This window comes from Podarcis liolepis, assembly GCF_965112155.1.
Source record: "Podarcis liolepis genome assembly, chromosome: 2".
Lineage (NCBI taxonomy): Eukaryota > Metazoa > Chordata > Lepidosauria > Squamata > Lacertidae > Podarcis > Podarcis liolepis.
In genome coordinates, this window is record NC_139555.1 from 69,595,253 (window position 1) to 69,618,492 (window position 23,240).

At 42.2% G+C, this 23,240-nt stretch overlaps 2 protein-coding genes across 9 annotated transcripts in view; one reads left to right on the plus strand and one right to left on the minus strand.

The window, feature by feature from the left end:
• Positions 1-23,069, minus strand: CDC25C (cell division cycle 25C). Of its 6 annotated transcripts, XM_083489640.1 has the most exons (17): positions 22,998-23,069; positions 20,048-20,147; positions 17,243-17,454; positions 15,100-15,182; positions 12,127-12,160; positions 10,340-10,373; positions 10,095-10,184; positions 9,772-9,870; positions 8,926-9,054; positions 7,819-7,899; positions 6,336-6,491; positions 4,841-4,942; positions 2,974-3,036; positions 2,398-2,496; positions 2,044-2,177; positions 1,800-1,911; positions 1-423 (listed from the first exon to the last, which is right to left on the minus strand). In XM_083489640.1, the coding sequence occupies exons 1-17, from the start codon at positions 23,000-23,002 to the stop codon at positions 283-285; spliced, it is 1,674 nt and encodes a 557-aa protein (XP_083345766.1). In that variant the 5' UTR covers positions 23,003-23,069; the 3' UTR covers positions 1-282. The 6 variants fall into 6 exon arrangements, with proteins under 6 accessions (XP_083345766.1, XP_083345769.1, XP_083345767.1 ...); XM_083489643.1 differs by lacking the exons at positions 20,048-20,147; positions 22,998-23,069 and adding an exon at positions 19,547-19,700; XM_083489641.1 differs by lacking the exons at positions 20,048-20,147; positions 22,998-23,069 and adding an exon at positions 19,547-19,700 and having other exon boundaries at positions 10,340-10,376.
• LOC310700341 (oocyte-specific histone RNA stem-loop-binding protein 2-like) overlaps positions 19,962-23,240 on the plus strand; it is an 11,005-nt gene continuing 7,726 nt past the window's right edge. Inside the window, exons 1-4 of one of the 3 annotated variants that reach the window (XM_083489646.1) lie at positions 19,962-20,091; positions 20,741-20,818; positions 22,126-22,203; positions 23,066-23,173. In XM_083489646.1, the coding sequence (XP_083345772.1) occupies positions 20,042-20,091; positions 20,741-20,818; positions 22,126-22,203; positions 23,066-23,173 (314 nt within the window). In that variant the 5' untranslated portion in view covers positions 19,962-20,041. Of the gene's footprint in view, positions 20,092-20,120; positions 20,236-20,740; positions 20,819-22,125; positions 22,204-23,065; positions 23,174-23,240 lie in introns of those variants that run through there. The other 2 variants (XM_083489647.1, XM_083489648.1) reach the window with 2 other exon arrangements.

A 23,240-nucleotide genomic window follows, 5' to 3' on the forward strand; every position in this document is an offset into this window, starting at 1 on the left:
TTATGTTCCAGTACAGTTTATTCTTCCATTAAAACCAGACGCTTAAGTGCCAGTTCCCACTGAGCTCCTTTCCTAAATGAAAACTTGTGGAAACACAAATGACGCTTCCCTAACATTTCTGAGCTCTCCGTATTGCAACAACTGACACGCACTCCTAAGTGCTGGCTTCCTCACTTTCTGAGCCTCTGTGTGGCGCAGTCAATTATAGAGACCTCAGGTTATCCCTTTGTCAGGGAAGAGGCCTCTTAGAGCAGAATCCCTTCTCCAAGACTGCCTTTGTCCTCACGGCTTCATGAGACGCGCAACTTGACCCCTCCACCTCCGCTCTCCTGCCCATGTCTTGCTTCTGGTGCGGAACTTAAGCATCTCTGCCTTGAAGTCCTGGTGGCGCATGGGGCAGTAGCTCTGGGGCTCACACAGCTCCTAAGGGGAAGGGAGATGCAGCAGAATGCAAGGTCTGGAGCTTTTCTTTTAAAGCCAAAGACCCAGTGAATTCATCACAAACATATCAAGCTACAACTTAAGAAACCCCATACAGCACATTTCCAGCTCTTTGGCACATAGGAGGAGGAAAACTGAAGTCTTGTGGACTTTTTCAGTTAAAGGATGAGAAACCAAGAAAGGGTCTGGATGGGACCTCAAGCAGATTCTTATATGGTTTCCTTTCCCTTCCATATTCTCCTGCTTCTATGAACAATTAGCTGCTCAACATTGTTCCCTAGAGGAAACGCATTCTTTCCCCATCTAATTTCTTATGTCACATCAAAGGATTTCAAGTTCTACACAGGAAACATTACATATATGTCCCAGGCCTCCTCCAAGGAGCTTAGGTTGAGTTGACCAGATTCTAGTTTAACATTCCTTCAGATTTGGTGCATTCCTGCCCCGTGATTTTAATGTGTGCAATATAGATTTCCCCAAGCTTCTTTAAGCACAGAATTCCAGGATTCCTGCACATCACTCAACAACAACATTTACCCACCTACATCCTCAGTGATGAGGCCTGGCATAATCATAATAGAGAGATATTTTTTTTTTACCAACCTGCTGACCAGCATCTAGTAAGAGAAAGCCCTGACAGTCTGCCCACAACACAAACATGGGAGCTATAATTTTTGAGTTCCAAGCAAGGCTACGACAAATGCATTGAAGACTGCTTTGTATTCTCATTTTGTATTTTCCTGTTGTGTACTGCCCTGGGATCTTCAGATGAAGAGCAGTATACAAACTGAACAAACAATGAACTTCAACTGGTCCAAAATACTGCAGCTACATGTGCTTTCAGTTGTAATTCAAAGTGCTGGTTTATACCTATAGAGATCTATGTTTGGATCAAGGAATCCAAAGGACTGACTGTGCCCATATTTGTTAAGCTTATTAAGGTGAACTTCCTCTGGTGTTCCTCTTTCAGAGGTAGAAGAGTGGAGACAGGACCTTCACTGAGGTGGCACCACAACTGTGCAACACCCTCACCCGGGTTGTTAGGCTGGTGCATATGTTACCTAATTTTAGGTGCCTGGTTACAAGTATTTCATTCGCCTGAGCTTTTTAAATGAACAATAATTGATTCTTGATTGCTTCTTTCTATCTCAGCTGTTGGCATTCAATGTGCTGCATTATAGAGACATTTTATACTGATCTTTTTAGGATTTGTTTTTAGTTATTGTTTTCTTGTCCCTCAAAACATGCACAAGAGGGTTGACAAGACATCATTTTTTTTCATTTGCTAGGAGAACCCAAATCTTGGAATGAGATGTTCCTGCATGGTAGGATTATGAAGTCAAAGTCTTGGCTGTTACCTTGTATTCTACGAAGAAGTCCTTATAGCCACCCTGAAGGACATACAGTTCAGGATAGTGCAGCGCAGGATACTCATTCATGGCTCTGTCTTCCTCCCTCAGATAGCGACACCTTCCAGTAACAGCAAGGCAGGAAGAGTAAGCAGAAAGGCAAGACAAAAGCCACCCTATCAAGCAAAGGACCTCCAAAACCCCACCTGTTTATCCTGCTCCCAAGAGCTGCCTCACTGAGACCCACACTCACATCTTTGGGCCCCTCTCTGAGGAATATTCACAGTGGAAAACGAGGATGAGGCGCTTCTGAGGCAATGATGAGAGTAGAGGCTTCCTCAGGAAGGATTCAAATAGATCATCTTCCCTGGGGATATTCAGAGCCCCCTGTAGTTAGAAACAGAAAACCAATTCTCAGAATGAGGTCTAAGGCATCAACATCAGCTGGTCGTGGTTGTCTAGTGTTGATCTGCAGAAGCCCCACCTGGAGGTGTGGGGGATTTAACCGTGACGTTCTGCATATGCCTTGCCACTGAGCTAAGGCCATCCCATCATGCAGCCCACGAAAACCAATCACCACCCTTACTTAAGCGCATGATTCTCTCACCTTGATGTGCCCCCCATCAAATTCATAGGGGTAGCGACAGTCAATAATGCAGAACTTCTCTATAAGGCTTTGGAACTGGCCTTGGAGCAGAGCAGCCATCTAAAAGAATAGAAGAACAAGACCCAAGTTCAACTCATCGCTATCTCTCAAGCCTTACCTACATCACAGGGCGGTTGTCAGGATAAAACGCAGCTAGAAATGGTGGAAGTATCATCTCTACCACCACCTTGAGCTCCTGGGAGGGAAGATGGGCTAAAAATGAAGTAAACAAAACTACAAGCTCTACTATTTCTTCCCTGTCATTACATGGTTACCTATTATATCCTAAGGTGGAGGATAGCTCTAGCAGGTAACACTAAAGGTAGACTGAGGTATAGCTGGGGTCCTTCAGTTAGTGCACAAAACACAAATCTGTATTGGGGTGGGAAGGACAGCTATATCCCCCCCCCCCAAGTACCTTCTGGGATTTTTATAGAACCAAGTGTGGGTCAAGGAGCCAAAATTCAGCTGATGTGGAGGAAACCAAAGGGCCAAAGACACAGACGCACACAGATAACAGAAGAGGTGATTGCTCACGGTCTCTGAAGTGATGTATTTCAGGTCCTGATGCCTTCCTGCTACTGTTGGCAGTGAATACACCTAGAGACAATGCAGCCACATTCCACTTCAGGCTTTGCAATAGCTCCCAAACCCCCCAGATCTCCTAAGCCTCAGCAAGATAAATTCTAAAACCAAGGCTGTGATCCTAAGTGCACTTAATTGGAACGAAGCCCCAGTGAACTCCATAATCAGACCTACTTCTTAGAAAACATGCAGACATTTGGGCTGCAAGCACTGAATGTATCATTTTATTCCTGGTTCAAAAGCACTCCTTATGCTCTGAAAAGCAAAGTAACCACCTGATTGATCTTTATTTGCTAGGCTGCATTTTCCGCAAGATTACAAGGCAGCGTTGAGAGTTCTACAAGAAAAATCCTTTATAGTCTGAAAACTCATACCCTGTTGGTAGAATTACACAAATTGGGGGAAGTATACATTTTATTGGAATTGTCGGGGGCAGATTAACATGGGTGATGCCACAAAGGGATAACAACATAGGGAAGATGCCTGGAGTGTAGCCCTATACAACCTTGTAAAGAGCAAAACACAGCAGATTGTGAATGAAGGGAGATTATTTTTGTTCTTTTCATTTTCCAGTTGGTTTCTTGATAGTATGATTAATGGCATTTTATTCCACTTTTGCATTGGAGAAATGTACAGTACTGCTGTTTAACTCTTAAACACCAGAGCTATATTCAGCTTATGTGCAAGTAACGTTCCAGCAACTAGTTAAAGACGTAACGAAGGACAGCTATTTTGGCAACACTGAGGAGTTGCAAATAGGCTTTTGGGGTAATATGCAAACACTTTTTCTGAGGAGTGATGTTGCACTCCTGTTTGTAAAATGAATCAGGATGATGCAGCAAGAGACAAATGGGATAACCCATTCAGAACTTTCAGCAGACAGCCCCCATATTCTAAAGCTTCCCTGCAATAAGAATAAAAAGTGCCCCCCCATGACATATAATTCTTATTATTCAAAAAGAGAACTCCTATTCATGTGGAGGAAGCCTAAAAGGCCATTAACTGTTATAACTCATTATCGAATTGCCCCCCCTTAAAAATCAAATTGCCCCCCTGTGAGGCATGTGCCCCACGTTGGGAACCATGTCCTTAGAGTCTCCGGATTGTGAAAAAAATCTTATCTGATTCTGTGCTACAATTGGTAAAACAAGACTTGAGGGAATGAACGGCACAGTGGCATCTAGGCCATATTGTACTATAACATTCAATTCTCATTAATTAGTACAGAACAGTTTAACATGAAGAACTGTTTCTCCCATCCTTTTAAAGATAGTTGCTGAAGTTTTGATGGGATTGTAGGAACTGAAAGGCATTTTGACACATGGGCAGGGCAACCCATATGTCAGTCATGTGGCATCAGTTATGCCATGTGACTTACAGGTAGATTCGCCCACCCCATCTATCAAAGTTGGTGCCACAAAAGTTCCCCACCCTTGAACTACCCCAATACAATTCTCACGCATATGTGTACCAATCTGGTTAAGATCTTCTTGACTCATGTAGGGAGCTGCTTTTAGAAATGCATTATTAGTTGGAACCCCACCCAAAACATGCAAGTGGTCTTATAGCTAGGTCACAAAATCAGGCGTGTGTGTGTGTTTGTGTGTGGTATATCAATATACACCCCAAGTCCACTTGTAACTCTGTGCCTGCCCTGCTTTGCCCCCAAAGGAGGATAAACTATCAACAGGCAGTTTAAATATGTAGAAAGCTTGCACCTCCCAGCATCGGTCAACAATCAAGGTAAGAAATTCAGCATCATTGGAGAGTGAAAGACAAAAGCCAGCCTCCCTTCCCCACAAAGGTTGAAGAAACCTACACAGGAGAAATCTCCAATTAGCTGCCTGAAGCTGTGGTCTTGATCCAGTGCTCTGACAATCTCCATGTCAGAAAGGGAGGCTGCCTTCTTCAAATGCATTACCTATATAAACAAAGCAGGCAGTCATCAGCAACATGTAAGCAAATGAATCCCTGCCCAGCTACCTACTTGCTAGTTTCTCGCTGGTCACACAAGTGCGATAGTAGAAATTACATGTTACCACAAGATTGAGTGATGGCCTCCAATTTGGATGACTTTAAAAGGGTTGTGGAGAAATTCATGGCTATCAATGGCTTCTAGGGCTCCGTCTAGGCATCCTTTCTACAGTGGTACCTCGGGTTAAGTACTTAATGCGTTCTGGAGGTCTGTACTTAACCTGAAACAGTTCTTAATCTGAAGCACCACTTTAGCTAATGGGGCCTCCTGCTGCTGCCGCGCTCCCGGAGCCCAATTTCTGTTCTTAACCTGAAGCACTATTTCTGGGTTAGCGGAGTCTGTAACCTGAAGCACATGTAACCTGAAGCGTATGTAACCTGAGGTACCACTGCACTGTGCATGCATCATGGTTTGTGCTCATGATGCTATCAGGACAATTGTATGCAATCAAACTTTCAATACCATTTGCGCACGCAAAAGTTCTGCTGGTACTGCCTTGGCTGCAATCAGTGCACATCCTCAAGTTTCCAGCTAAAACCCCGTAACTTTTTACACTACAAATGTTACGGTTCATCCTTTCACTCTTGCTGTTAATGTACTATCACACAAAAGTGCCCTGGCAATGTGCCAAAATGCATCTGCTCCTTTGTGACGTAGCCACTCTCCTATCCCTCCTGTTAACGCCCAAAATTGGCATTCCTGTGGGTGTTTTCTTTTTAATGGAAATGAGCAAAACGTTTAGCACAGCAATCGCAGCCCAAATATAAAGACTGAAAAGGTGTTGAAATGAAAGTGTAGTGGCATGGCGTCATGGCGTGACTAATTTGCACAGCTGGGAATTACGGGTAGCCGGAACACGAACAATGGAACGGGCAGAGTTGAAGTGTGGATGCAATGACGCAGGTGTGTTGGGGAAGCATCACAAAACAACTGAGAAAACGGGGTGATGTTTGGATGGCTCAGTACAAATCCATTTCAAATGCACTATGAATCAGAAACACTTTGCTGCATACATCCACAACTAAACAGCGGTCTGATGGGCTGCTAAGTTATGATGGCTATATGCTGCCTCAAGGAACAAAGAAATAACTGGTTGCTGGGGAAAGCAAGTGGGGAAGGTGTTGCAACACTCAGGTCCTGCGTGTAACACCCCGCCTCCCTGGCATCTGGTGGACCACTGAAAGAGGAGAATGCTGGACTAGATGGGCTTATTATCTGCATCATCAGGTATGCTCTCATGACAGCAGCTATGCCCCGATAGCTACCTGTTGATACAGCACATGGGACTGCCATTCTGCTGTCACTACTTAAACCCAGGAGCTCATACCCAGGATCTTACCCCATCCGGCTCCTCTTGGGTTGGGCTGTGCTTCTGTTTCACCTTGATGGGTGCTTCGTCTTCATCTTGGCTCTTTGCTGCCTTCTTCAGCACGGGGCTGTTCAGTTTCTCTGGCAGTGATGGGGATCGGAAGAGTCGGGTCTTGTTCATAGAGACCTGCTCAGAGTGGCACATAGGCAGCGATGAAAGTTGGGGAGCAGTGGGGAACTCCCTTGCTTCATTGACAAAGTTTCAGGGCTCCTACAAAAAAGGCTGATGGTCAGCAGCACCAGCCTCATCATCAGGATTTTAATTTTTTAATAATTACTAGAAAGATCAGGGATGGGGAGCTGAAAGAGCAGATTCTTATTTCCCCTATTCCCACCCCGGGCCCAAATTTGACAAGTAGGAATCCACCTGATGCCACAATGATGTCAGGTGATACAACATTCTAAAGCACAAAGGTCAGCTGTTTGGGGCGACTTCAAAGCACTTATCTTTTTACCTGTGCACACCTTGTGCCATTATTGTCAGTTTGTATTGTCAGAAAGTATTGATCTGATGTGTAGAGATCTTTCCTGTTCTGCTTAGTTCAAGAGGGTTCTGGAAGGTTTCTTCTCTGTGTGAGAGAAGGTTCTTGTTTGGGTTATTCCTTCTGAGAAGCTGAGTACAGCTGGTTTAAACTGGTTCTATTAACTTTCTGTCAAGGTCATGCTCACTATAATAGTCAGGCCAGAAGGAGCCTGGTTTCACTTACTTTCTATCTCTTTGTTCTGGTGTGGTGTTCTGTTCTGTATATAGAGCTAAGTTTGGTCTTATTACCGTATTTTTCCATGTATAACACGCCTGTGTATAAGACAAATTAGCCAAGTCACACCTATTTTGGGGGATTCAAAATTAAGAAAATGGGGACAATTGCCCCCCTGTATGGCTACCCCTCTTTTAACATTTTTTAGTAAAAAAACCTAGTCTTGTACATGGAAAAGTTTGGTATAAGTTATTATTAAGTTAAGTCTGCTGCAACTGGATTTCTGATGAACTGTGTCAATCCTGAATGTATTGGATTTGTGACCATTATGCTCATTTACTTCAGTAGCAGTAAAGCTCTGCTGGATGAAGTACAATTGCCTCTGGTCTCTTTTGGGGAACTCTGCAACATGTTTAAGTCTTTCCTTCACACGCGTGACAATTATGACATCAGGTGGTTGGCAGGTAGGTATAACCTGGCTAATTTGGCCTGGCAGGCCTGATTAAGCATGCAAGCTAGAGGTTCGCCATCTCTAACTTCATCTGAAGGAACATCACAGCTTGGAGAGGAGGGCTAAGCTACTCTGCTCCCTATGTGCTGCATCCTGGATTACCTATTCAGCCTAAGATTAAACGTTAAGAAATTCTTTAATAAACCCTGATGCAGTTTCTAATTACATTTTCAGGGTTCCCTCTAGTCTGAATCTTACTTGCCATGGGCAACCAAGGAAGGCTAGGTTTGCTATATGCTACTTGCCTCACTGACACTGATGTCCTGAGTAAGAAGTGGTCCCGAGAGCAAAATCGCCATGCTGGAGAGATGCCCAGAAAGTGGCTTCTAAGAGAAACATAAAAGAAGAATGCAGAACCCAAGCAGTATTTCACAGTATGAAGACAGGAGAACTTAAAACTGTTTCCTCTGCCCATAGGAAGAAACAACATGACCCTCCCCGTAATTCAACTGACATAGTGTTTTTGTACAGAAAAAAACAGCTTATTAGTACTACAGATGCCCAAAAGCTTTACATACAAGCTTGCCACAGGGAGGAATAAATGCATATGGTGGTTCAGCTTTGGGGACAGATGACCAAATAATAGTAGATGGAATAAGGGAACCTTGAGTTTTAGGGGTGGACAAGGAGTGTAATTCTGGTATGATAGAACAAAAATGGGACAAATAATCAGAACCTATTTTTGACAACCTTGCCTATAACTCCCATTAAGCATAATGTATGAAACCACTGTGTGATGTTTTGAGCCTTCCTCCATATAAAAACTACTGCACTTGGATCAAATATCCCTGTTGAGATCTCACAAGGAACTTTCGCATTTCATCATTTTCCTACTCTTAACCATTTACTGCAGACGGTTGGATGACTCTTGCGGAAATGACAATGGATGGAAAATAAACTGAATTGCATCTAGGTTTTCAGAAGTCACAATGCTGAAATCAAGACTAGATCATCTTTAAGGTAGCGGGTGAAATACAGAAGCTGCTCAGCACAGCTATGGCAACAGTGTGAAAAAATTCAGTGCCCATTGTGAACGCTTTACTATTACAGGTGTTGGGACACTTAAACATATACTTTTGAGCAAAATACCTACAAGTCTTCTACTGCTTCATGATGTTTCAGTGCAATAATACACAAGTCCATGATTTAGCCATTACCAAACCACACTTCTCAAAAGGCTCTAAGCTCTCTCTCCAACCACATTGGCAGCTTTGTAGTAGGAACAGATCCAAGACCACTGTGTTCTGGCAGCCCTGAGAATCATAACTGGTAAGATCTACTTTTCCATCTTCTAAGATTTCTTGCTTTTCACAAATGCCAATAATGGAGTGAACATGTCACATTTGTCTCACCTCAGTCTCTTCCTGTTCAGGGCAGAGTTCTGGAAAGCCACCCAAGGACTCTGGCATTCCTGGTGGTGTCACTGCAGAAATTGGGCTGCCAAGATCTTTCATCTCATACTCCTCTAGATCACCTGCTTCCTGTCAAGAGAAGAAGCTCACAGCTGGCACCTATTGCTTCTCCGGCATGATATATGTGTGTGTATATATCTTTCCCCTAGAACTTTTATATATCTGTGGTTGGGTAATTTGGGTTTTATATTAGTTTTCTGTACTAGGAAATATTTGATTGTCCTTAACTGTTGAGATGAAAGCACTTGTTCTGTTGGTATGCCTTTTTGTCTCGATACTTGAATATTCCTGTAAGTGCACATGCTATTTGTTAGTTTTGGCAATTCAAAATGTAACCATATATATAATTGCACATAAACTGATTCCCTTGGTGAGCCACACCTCCCTTGTAAGAAGGGACAAACGATGCACCCCACAATGATAACTGGCACCTAAAAATGACCAGCATCCATCACCATTACATGCCTTGCTGCTGGGAGATTAATTCTGAGTTCCCTAACCAAATGCTTCATCCCCATTCATGTCCAATGGAGATGTTCCCTGCATCGTGAAGTCTGAAAGACTGGCCTGTTAGACTAACACTCCCAATGAACAATGATTTTTGTAGAGGAGAAAAAATATGTAAACCCGCAATGCATGGATTCCCATGTATCAGTAAATCAAATTATAGTGTTGGCATACTGATAAGTGGTAGGTCTGACTACTACTTAATATCTATACCCACACATAGCTGAAAAGTTTCAAACCTAGTTCTATTTGAACAGCAAGTAAGCAGTATTAACTTACCAGCATAGTAGCATAAGTCTGCTGTGCATCTCGTGGTTTTTTCCAGAACAGCAGGGATTTGGGCATGCTCCACCCTGGGCGCTTAAAAGGGCTACCCTCCTGGAAGGAGATAAAGAAAGGAGGTGGCTTTTAGAGTTGAGAACTCTCTGGAATCAAGAACCTGGGGAAGTTTCAGGGAAGTTAAGCTAAGTATTATCACCATGAAGTGAAAAGAAGGGCCTAGCTTTGGTAAGCAAAGACTTCTGCCTGCCTGAAAACCTGGCCTGCAGCTTACTAATATGGCTGGAAACCCCAGCTTGCTGCAAAAATAAATAAATACTCACATTCTCTTTGTTCATGGAAGGACTGCTGATCACCCTGCTAATGTGTCGGAAGCAGCTCGGAGTGTCCGGTGTGCTACACAGTACCCGGGACTGGAAGACCATGCAGAGAAACACATTTTCAGTAAATTAATGTTGGTTGTGAATCTTAGAACTGGGGCCCCAAGACCTCTGACTCACAGTTCTCTGGCAGCAGAATATTACAAAGAGGTGAATGAATTCCACCTCACCAGACAGGAAACACTCACCTGGAGCAATTGTGAACACTGCCTCCCTGAAAGTCTGCTGGGAGAAAGAAACAACTAGTCAGAAAGCCTTCTCATTGAAAAAGAGTGGTCACTCCCAATCTGCCTTGCATACACTTCCTAGAAGTCCACTAGGATGGTAACACTTGTCCAGCAGGAGGAGATTTCAGCCAATTTTTCAGTCTGAAGAATTGAGGCAAGGTGTCCTGGCCTTCCTGGAAATCACTTTAGAGTTCACCTCCTGGTTTATTCACAGGACAGTTCCATATTTTATAAACTTGGTGTTAAATTCACGCTACCCACTCACTTTTGATATTTCCAACATCTGGGGTCAACTTTCAGATGACACACAAAACTAAACCCCAACGTTCTCTTTATTCTCACAATAAACTAACCTAGCAAAGACCAAATCTTAAGAATGCTGGTGTACAAAAGAAAAAGCAGTGTAAGTCCTTTGTACAGCCATTTTGCTTATGAATCCTGATGAGCAAAATATCATCAATTGGACCAGCATCTTATAGATTCAGCACCCTCAGCTCAGGGACAGGGACTTACTGATGTGGGTGCATGAAAATTAAGCAATGAGCCAACCACTCTCCACCTGCACCTGGGTTGGAATTTTCCAACAGAGAGAGACAGACATTCAGAGGGTAATGCACCCTTTCCCTCTACTGATAAAAACCCACATTTTAATCATGTAAATGAATCCGGCTACAGTAGTTCACCTGTACTGTGAATAAATCCATCTAAGGCTGAAGAGGTCTGGCTTGTATTTCACTACAGTTTGGGTCAAACTATTGATATGAATGTTTGGGACTGCAAATATCAAGAGCTTTGGCAACTCAATTTGCCTGGTAGACCCAGATGGTGAAACAGGCACATCTGCTCTACCTGTGTCCACCAGGCATGAAAGTTACGTCATATGCAACTAAACCATGCAAATTAGTAGCAAGCTGTTCCCCAGTTTACAAGGCACTTCCAATGCATCTTCTTTAGCAATGAACAAATACGTTGTCTTAAGGAAAGTGAGAAGAAAGGAATCTAGGGCCTGCCAGACTGTTTGGTAGAAAAGCAAAAAAGCACAAAAGCCTCCGCAAGCATCTCTACAATTTTCTAAATATACTTTGGCAAACCCTAGAAAAAGACAATAGTGGTAAGCTATAAAACATACTAGGGACGTGGGTGGCACTGTAGTCTAAACCACTGAGCCTAGGGCTTGCCAATTGGAAGGTCGGTGGTTCGAATCCCCGCGACGGAGTGAGCTCCTGTTGTTCGGTCCCTGCTCCTGCCAACCTAGCAGTTTGAAAGCACATCAAAGTGCAAGTACATAAATAGGTACCGCTCCGGCAGGAAGATAACGGCATTTTCGTGCGCTGCTCTGGTTTCGCCAGAAGCGGCTTAGTCATGCTGGCCACATGACCTGGAAAAACTGTCTGCGGACAAACATCAGCTCCTTCGACCAGTAAAGCGAGATGAGTGCCGCAACCCCAGAGTCGTTCAAGACTGGACTTTACTGTCAGGGGTCCTTTACCTTTACCTTTTTATAAAACATACTTGCTGCCAAAGAACCCAAATATGTCTGTGCTTTGCTCAGGTTCACAGATTTCTAGCACTCAGGACTCAAAGAAGGAAACCACCTAATTGGGAAAGCATCTTCCCTCTCTCCTTCTATCATTCTCAGCTTTATCCCCCATTATTCTCAGCTTTGAAAGCAGATCAACATTTTAAACGAATGGTGGGGGTGGGGAGCTAATACTAATATGCTATAAGAATGTGATGGCATAACTTACAGCTTATTCTGGAGTCCCATTGAACCCTTCTGACCTGTAAAAGAATAAAGAAAAATCAGCAAAGACCAGAAAAGATCAAGGCTTGAAGTGTAAGTGACAAGATAAAAGCCAGAAGTTGTTCTTACCTGTAAAAATGGCTTAACCACTGGTTCCCAAACTTGCCAGACCACTTAATGGATTTTTCTTCCTTTTGTAGCAATTGTAACAGCTATGCTAGATGGTGACTTTTAATTGCATTTTTAAATTGCTTATTTTATTTAGTATATTGTATTTTATTGTATTACAATTTGCATTCCATATAATTAAAGTTGGAATACAATAAAATACAACCTAAGAAATAAAAGAAGCAATGAAAATACAACTAAAAACCAATATTAATATTTATTGCAATCATGCCACAGACCACCTGAATGAAGCTTGTGAACCACTGGTGGACAACAGGCTAGTTTGGAACCCCTACCCTAGACTAACCAGAAAACAAATCACAAAAGCTTACTGAAAGCACACAATGAGGGGTGCGGCTTGGGAAGAGAGCTTTCCCAGGGTTCTAATAAAATGGCAGTGAGAGAGTCCAGGGCACTTGTTTCCACAAGTTATCTGGCATGTTAACATGTAATCAAATTATCTGAGGGGGCTTGGTTTACTGACAATTTTATGCTGCATTTCTTATGGTTATTTTATTTTAGTGAGCCATTCAGAGAATGTTGTCATTGGGCAGCCTATATATATATATATATATATATATATATATATATATATATATGCAGGTTTTGGTGTCTTCGGGTGTCTTCCCGTGTAAGAGTTGGGGTGTCTAGGCGACGTTTCGACGAGGTCTCACTCGTCATCTTCAGGCTGGTGCTTTCGGCTTCTTGTTACTGGAACAGAGCAGGATCTCAGTGTTTGAGTTCCTATAAATACTGTTGAGGGGGTGTGGTGTATAGCCTCCAACGTTCTGGGCAGAGAGGAAGTTCCCAGGTTAGTGTGCCTTTTCTTCTTTTGTTCCTTAATTACTTGAGGGATATCTTGAGTGATTTCTTGAGTGATATTCTGAGTACCACTTAGGTGGGTCATTAAGTGTGGATTAGTTGCTAAAGCTTTCGTGTCTTGACCTCTTGAGCTTGTGAAGAGTTTTTCTGAGAAGATGGCTGTACTGCCCTTAGTTGTGCTCTGGCTTGGCTTCGTGTATAGGGGCGAGCTGTGGTTTTGTGCCCTGTGCCAGCCAGATCTGTGTAGGGATTGCAGGGGGGTGCAGCATCCGGAGGTGCCACTATGGTTTGGCTACTGGATGGTGTCTGTAATTTATCTGTGGAGAGGGTCTGGGTTTGGGTCTGGTGTGGTTGATTGGTGATGGCGTTCTGTGTGCCTCTGGTTCTGGTGTCGGTTTTTGTGGGGAGGGCTAATTTCCAGATGTCTGGCAGGCGGGACGTGTCGTCACGCTTGTTCATGTTGTGAGGGTGTTTCTCTATCTCAGAAAAACTCTTCACAAGCTCAAGAGGTCAAGACACGAAAGCTTTAGCAACTAATCCACACTTAATGACCCACCTAAGTGGTACTCAGAATATCACTCAAGAAATCACTCAAGATATCCCTCAAGTAATTAAGGAACAAAAGAAGAAAAGGCACACTAACCTGGGAACTTCCTCTCTGCCCAGAACGTTGGAGGCTATACACCACACCCCCTCAACAGTATTTATAGGAACTCAAACACTGAGATCCTGCTCTGTTCCAGTAACAAGAAGCCGAAAGCACCAGCCTGAAGATGACGAGTGAGACCTCGTCGAAACGTCGCCTAGACACCCCAACTCTTACACGGGAAGACACCCGAAGACACCAAAACCTGCATTCCTGTACCCGTGAAAATCTACGAAAGCAAATATATATATATATATATATATATATGCAGGTTTTGGTGTCTTCGGGTGTCTTCCCGTGTAAGAGTTGGGGTGTCTAGGCGACGTTTCGACGAGGTCTCACTCGTCATCTTCAGGCTGGTGCTATCGGCTTCTTGTTACTGGAACAGAGCAGGATCATGAAGATGACGAGTGAGACCTCGTCGAAACGTCGCCTAGACACCCCAACTCTTACACGGGAAGACACCCGAAGACACCAAAACCTGCATTCCTGTACCCGTGAAAATCTACGAAAGCAAATATATATATATATATACACTTTTTATAAAATATTAAAGTTTCAGAAATAAAAAAAGAAGTTACAATAAGAAAAAGGAAAAGAAAAAAGAATAATAAAAAAAGAAAAAAGAGTACAAAATACGAAAAAAATAAAAACAATTAAAAGCAAATCAATCTTTCCATATCTTGTCTTTCATTCACTTGTTTCCCTGACCTCCTCACACCTCCCCTTTTTTGTATTCCAGTTCAGTAAGTTAATTCAGCAAATCCTTTCCCTCTCTGTTTTTATCTTAAACCTTTGTCTTAATATGTAATAACTGTATATTCTCATCTGTTAACAGTCCATTTTTACATACTCCTTATAACATTGCTGCTAAAAACCCCTTAACTTCATTCCAACATCATTCTAACATTCATTAATTTTACAGTATTTCTGTAGATAGTCTTTAAATTTCTTCCAATCTTCTTCCACCGACTCTTCTCCCTGGTCTCGGATTCTGCCAGTCATTTCCGCCAGTTCCATATAGTCCATCACCTTCATCTGCCATTCTTCCAGAGTGGGTAAATCTTGTGACTTCCAATGTTTTGTGATAAGTATTCTTGCTGCTGTTGTGGCATACATAAAGAAAGTTCTATCCTTCTTTAACACCAATTGGCCAACCATACCCAGGAGAAAGGCCTCTGGTTTCTTCAGAAAGGTATATTTAAGTACCTTTTTCATTTCATTATAAATATAAATGCCCTATCCCATTAGCCACTTGAACAGAGCTACAGGAATAAAGACAAGCAGCAGCATGCAGAGAATTGTGCTGCTGGCAACAACTATTACCAGTTTCCAATGTACCTGGGGACTGGCTGAAGTTGAAGGCAGTTTCCTCTTCACCATTGCTGAGATTGGACAGATCTAGGCAGCGTCTTGGTGTATCCCTGCATGAACAAAGTAACAGGAATGCTTGGGAGAAACACACATATCTTACACAAATACAGGACATAAAAGACTGAATTTCTGATTGAAATATAAAGTTTGTGAGTGTTTTCTGGTCTGTGTGCTTCTCTCCTAAGACAGTTATCACAGTTAGTAGACAAATTGCATTCAGCTGCCATTTCATCAGCTTCTACTACACATGATCAGGGGATGACAACCACCTTAGAATGCTGCACCAGAGAAATCATTACTAAGGACTGAAGTCAGATTAGGATTTAGATTAAGCGAGATGCATTTAAGACTCACTGACTACCTTAAGCCCCATTTGCCAACTTCCAACAGGAGCTTAACCATGTCTACTCAAAAGTAAGTCCTATTGAACTCATTGAGGCTTAATTCCAGATAACCGGGTTAAGTTTGCAGCTGCAGTCTGGCTCCAGCACTACATCACTGCCATAGGGACACCATTTAGAGAGCACTTAAGTTGTTTTTATTATGATCTGCTTTTTTATCTAATTTTTATTATGATCTGCTTTAGAATTAGCTGCTGTGTTTTGATTAATTGCAGCCACTTTTTTTTAAGTGGCTATCACCTGTGATTTTATGTACTCTTGCTTTGCTATGAATATTTTGGGTGGTATTTGATGCACTCATTCTGTCAACACAAGGACTCAATGGAACTTCCCCTCTTCCTTTCCTCATATGCCCCCTAATTCTGGTCCAGGTCCCCCACCCAAACCTCCAAGGCAAATTTGGGGATGGTGTGGGGCACACACAAATAAGAAAGGGGGGGTGTTCTGTTGCACTAAGAGAACAAGTGCATTGTTCTGTTGCATGAATTTTCTCCACATTGCCAGTGTGTGTCATTACCACCATTTGTACTTTTCATGTACAGAGCAAAATTGCATGTTTCAATGGAAGTAATATTTTATAAATAATGAAAGAAAAATTGTGACTAATTAGCACAAGCCAGATTTAATTATGGAAGGGGGGGGGGGAATCACAATGTACGCTGCTCAGCACTAAATACAAACTAGGTCAAATGCAATATGGTTATGCTGTCAGTTCTCAATACAGTGGTACCTCGGGTTACATACACTTCAGGTTACAGACTCTGCTAACCCAGAAATACTACCTCAGGTTAAGAACTTTGCTTCAGGATGAGAACAGAAATCGTGCTCTGGCGGTGCGGCAGCAGCAGCAGGAGGCCCCATTAGCTAAAGTGGTGCGTTCAGTTTAAGAACAGTTTCAGGTTAAGAACGGACCTCCGGAACGAATTAAGTACTTAACCCGAGGTACCACTGTAATTATTTCACCAGTATCCATGAAAAAGACAGCCACCCAAAGTACAAGAGATGAAAATTGACATTTGTTTTTATGCCTTTACCACAGCTTTCAAATAATCATAGTTGTTTGGGCTGTAGCCTATTTACCTGTTATTTCCCTAACAAATGACATTCTTGCCAAGGCCATTAAATTTCCAGCAGTTCAACTGATTTAGCCCTCTGCTTTTCAAACCCCAGTCTTACAATAATAAATGCAGGTCCTGCTATACAAAAATTCACTTATGTTCATGTTAATACTCAAACCTTACTATACATACTGCAGATTCAGATTTCCAAACAGAACAGTGTGTAGTACTGTAAACAAATAAAGCCTTAAACAAGCCTTGTGTTTTGCTGGTCCCCACTGGCCATTTTGCCAGAGACAACAGTGGGAGAAGAGATTGGACAAACAAAGCGTTTTTCCTTCCTTGTTTGCCTTTTGCAAGGTTTCAGAGTTTTTTGTCATTTAGGATTCAAAATTCTGTGGTAGGGAACACATTTTCCCATAGGAATTAATGGAAATTGTCGACTCATTCTGCAAACATTCACCTAAAGAATGATTTCCCGTGACTGCATTGTGTTTGGGTAGCGATAGTGTGTAAGTTATATGTGCATGCATACTTCGCAGAGATAGTCACCTGAAAAATTAATTACACATTTGGAACTACCTAACGTGAACCATATTGTATCCACTCATTATGCTGCTAAATTAAGGAAATTTGAAAAGAGAAACTTACCCGGTTAAGGTGCTAAAGGTCCTGAAACCCTGAGTTAGGCTAGAGATTGGGGTAAGAGGTGCCTCTGGAGTAAAGGGTAGTGAGAACTCAGCATCCTGGAACATAATCATCCGGCATCTGGATCGGAACCCAAGACACAAATGAGAAGCATCAGCTTCTATGGGGGGAAAGTTCTCAGACATGGTTTGACACAGAATCCACTGAGCAGCTGCCTGTGGAGAACAACAATTACTATTTACATCCTGCTTTTTATTATAACCAGACTATCTTTCAGCATAAACACAAAAACTGCAATATAAACAGTACAGTATACTGTATATAACTGTATACTGTTATATACAGTTTGTTTTATGTATAACATACATAAAACAAACTTGACAGCAGTGAGGTTCAAAAGAACCACTCAAAACTGGTAGTGATAGGATTAAAATAAAATACATAGTAAGCCTGCAATTTATGCACATTTAACTTGTGTGCATTCAGCTTTATGCATTTGGCAATTAAAAAAAATAAATAAGGAAGGAGTAGAATGCAGGTGGGCATCCAGGAAAAGCCTTTGGCAATCCCACTTGCCATTTCACTCAATGTGTTTTGACAATACACAATTTTGGCTTTGGGAGTGAACCCTGGAACATAACCCTCATGCAAATTAAGGGGTTATAAAATTAAAAGATTATAAACCCATCAATATACAGTGATACCTCGGATAAAGTACCATATTTTTCGCTCTATAAGACGCACCAGACCACAAGACGCACCAGACCACAAGACGCACCTAGTTTTTGGAGGAGGAAAACAAGAAAAAAAATATTCTGAATATCAGAAGCCAGAACAGCAAGAGAGATCGCTGTGCAGTGAAAGCAGCAATCCCTCTTGCTGTTCTGGCTTCTGTGATAGCTGCGCAGCCTGCATTCGCTCACACACATTTCCCCTTACTTTTTAGGAGGGAAAAAGTGAGTCTTATACAGCAAAAAATACGGTACTTAATTTGTTCCGGAGGTCCGTTCTTAACCTGAAACTGTTCTTAACCTGAAGCACCACTGTAGCTAATGGGGCCTCCTGCTGCCGCTGCGCCGCCGGAACACGATTTCTGTTCTTATCCTGAAGCAAAGTTCTTAAGTATTTGAGTATACTCAAAGTATTTCTGGGTTAGCAGAGTCTGTAACCTGAAGCGTATGTAACCTGGGGTACCACTGTACGCATCTTCCATTTCCAAAGCTAAGCAAAGGTCAAATTCTGGCAATTTATGATTAGAGCCAATTCTGTCATACATGGCTTGAATCAAGCTTATGGGTTTGCGGAGGAAAGCATCCTGTTGTTGGTAAATTATCACCAACGCAGCCGTGTGTTCCTGTTGCAGTTTGTCACCCAGCGACCTCACCCTTCCCCGGCCCCACGCATGTAGGAATATCTGCTAGTTTCCTGCACCCATCTGTCCATGGAAGTTTAATCCCTCACAAAGCTGCATTTCTTCAGGTTGTCTGAAGACTCTTTCCTCCAGTGCCAGATTTACGTATAAACTAAACAAGCTATAGCTTAGGGCCCCACTGTCTTGGGGGCCCCCAAAAGATTTTAAAGGGGGGAAAACTGGATGTACATTTCAAAAATATAAGATAAATAAAATAGAACCTACATACAGCAACAGTGTTTTGTGTTGTGTAGGCTCCTATGATGTAAGTAATGGGCCCTGCCTGCTAGCCTGCTCCCTAAAATATCACTGGTTTGCTATTATTATTTCATGTTATAGCATGTTTCTAGAGACTAGATAATGAGTCTTTGTAAATTGTGTTTCTAAAGGAACTTTTGTTATTACCAAATGCCAATGTGTTTGCATTATTAAGTTTGTTATGAATAAAAAATCATTTTAAGTTAGAGCTTAATAATTATTTCACTATTAATATACTTAATTGTATTTCAGTTCAACAATTACGTTGATAAAATACATACTTTTGTTATGTGCAAATGGCTTCAGATACCTATTAGGTCCATAAATTACCATAAGAGCATATATTCAACACAAAAAACAGCGACAATTTGCTGTTGACAATGGACAGCTGGACATATCAAGGGCCCCATTACGTACCTTCAGTAGCTTAGGGCCTTATCACACCTAAATCTGGCTCTACTCTCCTCCAGACTCCCTTGACCCCATACTGCAAACATACAAGGGCAGCCAAAACCTGCAGCCGCAGGCAGAGACAGCCTCGACTGCTCCCCACCAAGGGAATCTCTCCGTCCCCTCGAGATTCCGCCACTCCGAGCAGAGCTCATCGCACCGCACCGCTCCCATTCCCCCAAACTCACCTGCTGCCCATCGACGCAGCCGCGCCGCTGGCCCAGCCCTTCCCTCGCCAGGCTGAAGGGACAGGCTCGAAAGCGGACCGCAGTCTGGGAAGTTAAACTTGCCGCCCGAGCAGCCAGCCAATCCCAAACGCCGTCTTCTTCGTCGACCAACCACCGAAGCGCGGAGGAAGAGGAGCCCTAGCTACGGCTTGAACAGCTTTTCAATTGGTCAACATAGCCACGGGCGTCAAGGGCGCCCCGGAGCACCTATTGGGAGAGCGTAGTGGGGGTAGGCGGGGCTTTGCTTACCACGCTTGTTATTGTTCCGCAGCGGCTTTCCGCCTTCCTTTGTGCTTTTCGTGCAGCCAATCGCTTAAGGAGGGCCCGCCCCCACTACCACGCGATAGGTCAGGAGTGTGCTGCAAGCCCCGCCCTTCTGAGCTACTGGAGGGAGATTTAAATCCCGGGAAGATTCTGCTCTGCACCTGACAGACACGCTGCTGTTCCATTTGAGTCATGCACTTTGGGAGTGCTGTGGGTGATGGGTGGGCTCCCGTGAGCGACAGGTGCTTGTTCCTGGATTTCTGGAGTGGGTGGAAAGCGAAGCTCAGTTTTCTTCCTCCTGAAATGTAACGAGAAGGAAGCTGCTGTTAGTTGGCTGCTTCGTTCTGTTCTGTTTCTTTCCACCCGAGTATTGGTTACCAAAGCTGGTAGGAAGAGTGCTGCAGAGCCACGGAATAAATGGTTTCCTTGTAGCACAACATTTTAAAAAATATTGTTCTAAATTTAGCTTGACCACTTAGTAAAAAACAACTAGGCTCAGCACCATGTCAATTTGTCTCCCGCCCCCATTTCCCGGGCTCAGTTTTATTTTGTGTTGGGACTAACCAACAGCTCTGATCCTCCTATTTTCTGAACTCGTATGGAAAGGCGAAATGCGGATAACTAAAAACCTCTTATGCAAACGTGTTATGTTTTGCTTTGCTCTGCAAATGTGGCTTCATGCTGCAGGGGTTTTGCTGTTTGCGTGTTATGAATGAGATGAGAACTGATAAGAGCGTAAGTGCCTGGAAACAGTTTTCAGTCCACTCTCGTTAGCTAGAATATCCGTATAGGCTAAGATCTGTTGCTCCCCTCTGGGAGGTCTTTGGGATTGGTAATAGTCTCGTCTGTAGAATATTTATAACAAATTACTGTCTTTTAATCTGCCCTCAGTTCTCTGTACTATGGGTCATTGGTTTTCAATCATGGGGCACTTGCTGCTGGGATGTCGCCTGTGTTTCAAAGAAACAGGTAGGTAACAATTCAGTGGGGGATGGGATGAAGTAAGATATACCTTATTAGCAGCAATGAAGAAACTTTTTCCAAATAATGAGAGTCAATTCATTAGTTACGTGGATTATGATTCACAAAGGAAATCAATTGGGAATTCTGGTGTAATGAAGGCACCAGTTTGTGATACAAATCAGTAACAAATGTCTTTGAAGAGGGTTAATTGTTTGATCTCAGCCAATGTCTGATGCTTTAGAATGGAGCTTGAGAGCAGGATGAATGTAATATTGAAGGGAATGAACCAGAAACCTTTTTCAGCCTCTAGTGGTCATATTAAAGCATTTAAATACAAATGAAACAAAGATAAAAGCAGCAGATACTGCATTTGCTTAAGCATTTAAGATTTGTTTAAATTAAATCAGTTAAAATGCCTCGATTTTTTAAAATTTTGCCTGGTGCTCCAAAAAATAAGTGTTGGTGTCTGGCAAGGAATGTGAGGGACCATTGGGGACCACATTCCCTTGAATGAGTATTACTATGAGAAGCATAAGATACTTAACAAAGAATAAAATAGTTAATGTTTTCCAAGGCATTGAAAACTGTCCAAGATTTTTGTGTTATGCCTTATTATTTTTATTTTCTTCTGTCATTCATGGTCATGGGTTTACTCATTAGTGAACAGGTTCCTTCTGAGAGCAATTAATGACTGCTGAGTTGGAAATAAACACAGTAAGGAGACTACCTTGTATATAGTACATGAATTGGGGAATGAAGCTGGCAGCAACTTGTACCTCCTCTAATTATAGACTGCTTGAATGATCTTCAACTGGCTATGAAAGTTGTATGGTTGCCTTGCTATTGAGTTTCAACCATTAGTTCCTGGAGACAGAAACCTTTTGCAGAAACCATTTATTAAAGGGATCCTGATGCGTCGGCTCCATTTTCCAAGAAATAACTGCTATTTGTACATTGAGACATCCTGTTATGCAGCTCTTAGTTGGAAGTGTGCCCTTTAGGCTGCTTTTGTGGCTTCAGATGGCAGTAACTACAATACTTAAAGGTACACTTTACTTAATAAAAGATCCTACTGATTTTCAGAGGCATGTTTTAACTCAGGAATACCTTTCAGTAGTGACCATGGTAGATTGGGGGTTGTGGGATCTTGCCATAGCTGGCTCTAGCCTATTTTTCATGCTTTGTAATCAAAACAGATGATAAACAGTGAAGTCATATTTGAAAGAGACGCACTTAAGTCAATAGATTTAAGTAACTCGGCCTACTCCGAGTATGACTACCATTGGATATCACCTCTCATTTTCCTGGAACAGGCCTTCATCCCAAGTCTTTCCTGTTGGAATGGTGAGCGTGGGTGTAGGCACGAGTCCAGAAAGGACAACAGAATCCAGGTAAGTTTTAGTAGGAGTGCAGCTATATGTTTTTGAGGATGTTTTAATTGCATTTAATTGGGGGTGGGGCAGCTTTTATGTCATAAACACACTTACTACAAACTTATGCCTATATGTACATCCATTGATATAGTTTACATGTTGTTCACATTCTATTTTGTTCACATGTTTATATCCTGATTTCTTTCTGTCTTTTAGAAGACATCTGAAAGCAGATGTTTAGGGAAGTTTTTAATCTTTGATATTTTATTGTGTTTTAATGTTCTGTTGGGAGCTGCCCAGAGTGACTGGGGAAACCCAGCCAGATGAGTGGGGTATAAATAATAAATTATTATTTTAATTATTTTATTATCATTATTTTATTTCCTAGTTCATATTGATTTCATATTAACATATATACATCTCTGTTCCCCTAACCATCTAATAATTTCTACCTTATCTCATATTCTTTGTAATAATTCTACTTTATAAAGCTTCCACTTTCCCTACGATGTGCACTCATTTAAAACCAATTTTCCCTATATTGAGCTGCCATTGAGAAACAAGACCCACGAACCTCTTGTGATAAATAATTTCAAAATGTCATCTGGGACCTCTCTCTGTCAATCTCTGCACCACTTTCTCATTGGCACTTTTCTTACTAATCAGTAGCATCCCATATGGTTAGCTTTTGCTTATTTGCTGCTGCTAATTTTTCAATTTAAATAAAAAACAAAATTTGCTTTGATTCCTCAAAAAATGTTTATTTGGATATGCTGAAAACACGGCATTCTTAACTACATCAACTCATTCACCTCATGTGTTCTAATATTGTTTATTACTGATGAAGAATTTGCATTTAGCATTACATCTCTTCTCTCAGCAGGTCTGGCGTGGAAACAGATGTGGCTGTCTTGCAAAGGAGGCAGAAGCAGATAGACTATGGGAAAAACACCATTGGTTACCAGTGCTTTATCCAGCAGGTGCCCAAGTGAGCAAAGCTAGTTGTTTATCTACCAAGTCTTTATCTTCACATAGCAGGGGCTTGGAGTCCACAG